The 7,794-nt window shown below is 36.1% G+C and overlaps 1 protein-coding gene across 1 annotated transcript; it reads left to right on the top strand.

The window, feature by feature from the left end:
• The first annotated feature begins 5,738 nt into the window (after positions 1 to 5,738).
• On the top strand, positions 5,739 to 7,503 carry LOC128195750 (uncharacterized). Its single transcript, XM_052874153.1, has 3 exons — positions 5,739 to 7,061; positions 7,176 to 7,451; positions 7,495 to 7,503. The coding sequence occupies exons 1-3, from the start codon at positions 5,739 to 5,741 to the stop codon at positions 7,501 to 7,503; spliced, it is 1,608 nt and encodes a 535-aa protein (XP_052730113.1).
• The last annotated feature ends 291 nt before the right edge of the window (positions 7,504 to 7,794 follow it).

The following is a 7,794-nucleotide window of genomic DNA, read 5'->3' as shown; positions in this document are numbered from 1 at the left end:
GAAAAATAGTGAGGGAAAGAAAATAAGTTAGATATAAACCTCCTAAAAAAGAACTAAAACCTCTGTTATTATTAGTTTTTACACAATTTACCAAAATTACTTTAAACTATGTCAGTTTGAGGAGGTTTTTTATAACCTCCGCAATATAACCTCCAGTAAATATTGTTTTTTTTGTAGTGTTAAACTAAATGAAAAGAGATATACACATATGTATTCGCAACATACTACATCCTTTAATTACCACATTAGATATATTTATAGTCATCATACAAAAATCATACTTATAAAGAGATTCTTAGGGACTTAATTATATAAATACATTAGTTAACATTTGATTCACATATACTTGTGGTGACCTATATTACACAATAAAATCATTCTCTATGGGTGAAAATGCCCATAGACTACACACACCCACACACATAACAAAAGTCAAAGTTATCAACAACCTAATCTACATAACCTTACAAGAAAACATGTTCTGACTATGAACTTCTAATATAAGATTTGACTGGTCAATGTAAAGAACGATGTGTTTAGGACCTATTGTTAAATTCTAGACAGATAACAAAGTGAGAATCTTCATTTCACGATGACAACGCAATGCAGGAACTTGGGTAATGTTCAGCTACGGTAAGTAGCACCCAACGCCAGTGAGACAATGATCCACTGTAAAATTTGTGTCTAATGTTAGAAAATATCGCTCAAGAGGAGAGTTACATGAGCTTACTATTATGGGTTTTTGAAACCCATCACCCAACGATGGCCAGTAACTTTAAATGGTGACATTAACAACAACCCAACTCCAAATCTTACATATAATGACTCAAACTCGATTCTTTCAAACTCCACACACAAAATATAAATTTTTATAGCACTCAAATAAAATCAAGATCCAAAATTCCAAACAATCAAAATAAACAAAGTTAGACTAGCTTCCTTACTTACGTTAAAATGAACCTCAACTCTAACTCAAGTTTTAGTCAGTAAAAAAACAAATATTTTTACAAATATAGAATATCAAATCAATGATGAAAATATATGGTTAGATTCACTGACACGGGATTTTGTGGGAAGAAAAATCTCACATACAACTTAGAAAAAAGAGACAACAAAAAGAGAAAAACACATCTATAAATTGAAAAGAAAGAAATTTACTTTATTATTGACTTTTTGATAGCTAGATTTTGTAGAGTTCTCCACAGTTATACCAATGGTAGGATCTCTTTAAAGATAACATGAGAATTGAGTGAATTAGCAAAGAAAGAAGAATGAAGTTTTAGTGATACCTTTGTTGTTTTCTAACTTTGAGTTTTTAAAAGAAAGGGAGTTTTACATAAAACCTATTAGATAATTTAAATTTGAAATCTAACCAATAAAACATACCAAAAATTGAAATATAATAAATAAAATACACTATGATAATCTAGTTTAGAAAACAAGAACACTTCCTGCATTGACTTCTGGACTTCTTCTCTAAATTCTTGCATGTTTATTTTTAATGGGAAAAAAATGAAGATTTGAAAGGAAGATAGAATACCTTTACTCTTCCTCCATGCTACTTTCTAATCAGATTGAATTTCTTACCAAATGTCCAGAAAAACAAGACGAACATAGATTATGATTCTGAAAGACAAGGAAGAGGGAGAAAAAATAACTGCCTTTGAACAATAAATGCATTTCTATTATTGCAAATGGAAATGGGATTTCTTCTCTGTTCAAATTTCGTTTAGCATCATTTAGTTGATAAATTTAACATCTGAACTTATATATATATATATATATATATTAAATAAGATAAAATAGAATTTAATTTATGAATATATTGATTTGTTTGTTTGCATTGAAATGAAAAAAAAGAATAGAAACTGAAGTTTTTTGAATTAAGAAGAAATAAAATGATGAGAAGTAAAAGAAATAAATAGAAAATTGGTTTTTGAGTGAACTGATGCGACAAAATAAAAAAATTATAGATTAATTAAGAAACACAATAAATTATAAAAATATTTTTGGATAAACTTAATAAAGATAAAAATAGAAATAAAATGAAAAGATAATTAATTATAAAATAATTATTTTATAAGGTTAAAAATAGTATAAATATTATATTTAATTTTTATAAGAAATCATAAACAATGTATTATTTTTCTACCTATCAACTTAAAATATCAAAATATAATAAAATTATTTTTTTATTTAGTTGATTATTATTTTTTTAAATTAAATACTAATTGTTAAAATAATTTATTCTATAGAGTATTAAAATTTATTTCATTTTATTTATTATTATAATACCCTTTATTTTAATTATTTATTATGTGATGATAAAATCATAATTATTTTATTATATTTACTTAATTATAATAAAATATTTATATATAACAGATTGTATTTAAAAATAGAATTAATCATGTGTTGTAAACATTTTATTAATATTTGTTCCACAATAACATAATTAATTAATTATATTCGCCTTTTAAAATTTTTCACAAATTTTCATAAAAAATTAAAATTATATTTTATGGTGTTTTTATATTTTCGGATTTTGATTTTGGATTTTTGTTCGTTTCTCTTTATTCCATTCATGAACAACAAATAGACTAATAAAGTATAATGAGTTCAAGAATTTAAATGTTAATTAGAGTTTAAAAAAATCATAAAATTTTAAATTTATATTAGAAAAATCATCTTCTTTTTAAATATGTTACTTTTATTTTTACTTTTAACTTCACTTTATATTTTTGAAGAATATGTTCGATATTTCATATATTAAATCTCACCTTAAAGATTTTGGTGGAGTAAAACATATTTATCGAAATTTGTTTTGTGCAATTTCTCTTTGCTATCTCTCTTTTGAGATAGTTTTATGAACTGAATGTATAGGAATAAGATTTGTATATGTCGTATGTTAGTTCATGACCATAAAATGAATGTTATATATACAAGTTTAGCTTGTGAGAATAATAACATGTTAAAAATTTATCAAACAAGTATTAATTGGTAAGGGAAGTTAGTTTCATTTATAATAGTATCTTGGGTAGAAGATTATGATTATTTAGATGTCACTTAGTGTCACGCCCCATTAATTAACCTGCTTATTCACCTCTCTACTTCCATAAATGCACCTTGCCACGCGTACACCTCCATTTGACACGCACGCCCTTCATTTAAAACGCACTCACGTTCACAATGCATGCATGCTGACAAGTGTCACTTTGGAACGTTCCAAAGCGTTAATGGAATCCAAGTGGCAGCCGGCGAGTGGACGTTCGTCCTGCCTGGGAAGAGAAACTTAATTTCTGGAAAACTCTTCCCCTTCTCTGCACACTTCATCTCCTTCCTCAAACTCTCTGACCTCTAAAATTCTCTACCTTCTCTCTAGAACCTCCATTCTTCTCTCTACCATAACTCACGTTCTCCTTCTCCGATCCAATTTCAGAAATCGTAGAGGAGATCCAGACGTCCTGAGCTTTCCATCAAACCGAACCATTTCCAGTTCTGGTAAGTTCACTTGGACGTTCGTTTCTGGAATCTCTGCAAACTTTGATCCAACTGCATGCATGGGCGTGAACTCAGTTCTTTCGTCTTCTTTTTGTAACTTTTTAGTGGAAGAGTCTAAGAGGAACGTTGAGAATAGAAAGTCACCTTGGACAAGTAGAAACCACTCATCTTAGAACGCGCACTACAATCCGGGTAAGGGAAGCTTATTGGTTTAATTCATGAAATTTCTGTACTGCATGTGCGTTATGTAATGCTTGAATTATGATTTATGATATTGGACTTGGGAGTTTATGAATATGATTCTGAGATGATATGAAAAAAACGATGCATGTATGTACTGGAAATTATATGCTGAGTGTATGAATGTTCTGTTACGTTGTATGTGGATGATTTTGTTGTTTGAATGTTAGTATATGATGTTGATTAAAAGCATGAGAAGCATGGAAAAATACTATGTTAAGATTGATTAAATGCATGAAAGTTATACTGGAAAATGAGTTACTGTAAAAGAAGATTTATATGAAAAGTGCATGAAATTGAACGTTCGTATCGATACGGTCATTGACCGTTCGGTATTATCAGTAAATTCTTGTATTAGTCGGACCCTTTCATTTGGAAAGGACTTCCTTTGAGAACGAACGCCCTCTTATATAGTTTTACGTTGTGCTTTCGGCCAGACGTAAACATCACGAGTGTTGTGTGAGAATTGAGAAGTCTGATAATATCCCTTTGAACTTTTAGTCAAATTATTAAAACATGAACTTTAAATATCTCATCTTATATAAATTCCAATTTCTATGATTTTGAATTCAGCTAAGAGCCTTGACCTAAAAACGTACGTCCTAAGTGGCGTTCGGTCTTAGACCGAACGCTCGTTCAAAAAGGCAAACGATTAGTAGCGCTCGTCCTTATGTCGAGCGTTCGTCTTTGGTAGCGTTCGACCTTATGTCGAGCGTTCGTTCGTGATAGCGCTCGTTCTTTTGTCGAGCGTTCGTATTTGATAGTGTTCGACCCTTGTCGAGCGTACATCCTTAATAGCGTTCGGCCTCTGTCGAGCGTTAGTCTTTAATAGCGTTCGGCCTTGTCGAGCGTTGATCTTTAAATAGCGTTCGTTCTGATCTCAAATAGCGTTCGTCCAAACAGTGAATTAACGTTCGTCTTTTTATGAAAGTGGAACATAGAATGAAAATGTGATGTTGAGGGAAGTATAAAATGTGCGAACCATATATGAATTGATATTATGATTTTGGAATTTGAACGAGCGTTCCAGGGTGGAACGACTCTTGACTGGATATTGATATTTGTTGTATGAACGTGGTAAGCTTAGATGGTGATCCATCCTGATATTCCGTGAGTGCTCGTTCTCAAGTAGAGAGGAGTAGGTCATGCGTGGGAATGGCAGGAGGTCTAGACCATAACTGTAACTTGGCAAAAAGACTAACCTCAGGTGGATACTGATGAGCATTCCAGTTACCCCACCTGAGTGCATGGACGCCTTAGCTACACAGGTTTCATACAGTCCGGACAGTCAGTCTAGTATCAGGAATTTTGTTGAATTAATGTATGATTTGAATGTATGCGTTATGAATAAATTGATATGTTTGATATGTGTGAACTGTATGTTTGACTTGAATTAAATTCAATGAGCTTACCCTTGCGTTTTCCATTGTGTTGTCCCGTCTATGTATACCCGTCTTGTCGAATGCAATGATCATCCGTGTGGATGTGAGCAGATGGTGAGGCGTTACTTGAAGAAACGCTGGAAGAAGAAAATTTGGAGGACGCCAACCTCGTCGAAGCTGAAGTGAAGGCCGAACAGTGAACGTTCGGTTCTAGTTAGTGTATTTAGGATGTCGAGCGGCTGTGAGCGAGCGCTCTTTGGTTGTTTGTAATAGTTTGGACGTTCGGTCAATTTTGTAAACCGTTCGTCCTTATTCTTTTGTAAACGCTCGTTATTTAATGTATGAAAGGCCGTTCGGCCATTTGTTTATTATCTTTTCCCTTTTCTTTTAAAACTGTTTTGGGTTATTAATACGTGTAATTATTCTAAGTATATGGTTGATGACTGTATAATTTTGGGATGTTACATTATTGGTATCAGAGCAGTTTTGTTCTCTTAAGAACGTTGTAGGTTATGAGTGCATTGCGTTTTTGCTGTGTGTTTATCCTATGTTTAATAAGTTACTGTTTTAACTATTAAACATTTCTAACGTTCGTTTTCTCTGGTACAGAAAACGATGGCACCTAGACTCCCTCCTCCACCCCAACCTAACGAGCCTGATGCGTCCAACAACGCTAGGTTGTTGGAGACAGTAATAGACCGCTTGCAGCAGCAGAACAATACACTGATGGAACAAAATGCCACCCTAATGCAGCAGAATCAGAGTGCCATGCAGAGTTTGGAAGCTTCACGTGCCAACTCTGAAACCACGCAAAGACAACTAATGGAAATCCTAGCAGCGACTAGGCATCATTCAGGGGCGTCCTCTTCCAACGCTGCCCCGCCTACTGCCGAATGGAGCTTGGAGAGTTTCCTCCAACACCATCCTGCTAAGTTCAGTGGAAAGGGTATCCCAGACGAAGCGGACCAGTGGTTGAGGGATATAGAGAAGATCTTCAACGCCAAACGATGCCCGGATGAGAACAGATTGGCGTACGCTGAGTATTTACTGACTGGAGAAGCGAGTCATTGGTGGTCGAGCGCTAGAGCTATTCTTACGGACGCGCAACAACCGATCACCTGGGAAGTATTTAGAGGCAAGTTCTATGAGGAGTACTTTCCAGATAGCGTCCGGTTTGCCAAGGAAGTTGAGTTTCTACAATTGGTTCAGGGGAGTATGTCCATTTCCGAGTACACCAATAAGTTCAAGCACTTGGTGAGGTTCAACACTATGGCGACGAGTGAGCAGTGGCAGTGTAGAAAGTTTGAAAATGGACTGAGAAGTGATCTTAAGGTGTTGATCTCCAGTTTGTGCATTCGGTCGTTTCCAGCCATGGTTGAGAGGGCTAAAGTGTTAGAGAAAAATATGGCTGAGGCGGAACAACATAAGAAACAACAGGCGTCGAGAGGACCAGTCATGTCGAGACCTAATGTAAATCGGAACAGGACCCCATACGCTCGTCCAGCCCAGTCGAGTGGTTCGCAAGCTGTGGTAGTTGCTGGACAAGCAAATCAACAAGGGCCGGTCAGATGTTTTCAGTGCGGAGGACCTCACTTTAGATCTTCATGCCCTCAGTTGGTTGGAGGGAAATATTGCACTCGTTGTAAAAGAAATGGTCACCTGGAGAACGAGTGTAATATGGGCGGACGTGCAGTGATGAGGCCGCCGAACGCTGGGAGGACTCAACAAGGAAGAGGTGGAAGAGCCCAAGCTGTGGGGCGAGTATATGCGATCACTGGTGCAGAAGCAGCGAGCTCAGGTACGCTCGTCACTGGTACCTGCTTAGTTCATGGAATTCCTTGCTGTGTGTTGTATGATTCTGGGGCAACACACTCCTTCATCTCGAAGGCGTGCGTTGATAAGTTGGGGTTAACCGAGAGTGAGATGCAGTTCGACTTGGTGGTGTCAACCCCAGCGGCTGGAGAGGTTAGGACGTCTACCATGTGCGTTAGATGTTCTGTTGAAGTAGAGGGGCGTAGATACAAGGTAAACTTAATATGTTTGCCTCTCAAGGAATTAGAAGTGATTCTGGGAATGGATTGGCTGAATACCAATCGCATCCTCATAGATTGTGGGGCTAAGGAGTTGATTTTTCCTGAGGAATGTGAAGAAGAGTTAGGAGTGACGCTCATTCAAATTAAAGAAGATATAATGGAAGGCGCCAGTTGCTTCTTGATCATGACGCATGAAGACCGAGAGCTGGCGGATAAGAGTTTTGAACGTTCGTTCAATAAGTACGCTGAAGGACGAACGGTTGTGGACGAATTCCCGGACGTTTTTCCGGATGAGGTGCCTGGATTGCCTCCCGTTCGTGAAGTTGAATTTACCATAGACTTGGTAACTACGGCAGCTCCTATATCCGTTCAACCGTATAGAATGGCACCTGCTGAATTGGTGGAGCTTAAAAAGCAAATAGAAGAGTTGATGGACAAGAGGTTCATCCGTCCAAGCGTGTCACCTTGGGGAGCGCCCGTGTTATTGGTGAAGAAGAAGGATGGCAGCTCTCGGCTTTGTATTGATTACCGTCAATTGAATAAGCTGACCATCAAGAATAAATATCCACTGCCTCGCATTGACGATTTACTGGACCAGTTGCACGGAGCGAGCGTTTTCTCTAAGATAGACTTGAGGT

The sequence above is a fragment of the Vigna angularis genome, chromosome 3 (genome assembly GCF_016808095.1).
Source record: "Vigna angularis cultivar LongXiaoDou No.4 chromosome 3, ASM1680809v1, whole genome shotgun sequence".
NCBI classification, from domain to species: Eukaryota; Viridiplantae; Streptophyta; class Magnoliopsida; order Fabales; family Fabaceae; genus Vigna; species Vigna angularis.
The sequence above is the reverse complement of the archived record's forward strand: the minus strand, read 5'-3'. Positions and strand labels throughout refer to the sequence as shown.

Excerpts from the sequence above, each read along its gene's own strand:
- LOC128195750 (XM_052874153.1), top strand. The coding sequence starts at position 5,739 with ATGGCACCTAGACTCCCTCCTCCACCCCAACCTAACGAGCCTGATGCG. Across the intron at positions 7,062-7,175 it reads GTGAGATGCAGTTCGACTTG|GAATTAGAAGTGATTCTGGG; the intron begins GTGGTGTCAACC and ends TTGCCTCTCAAG.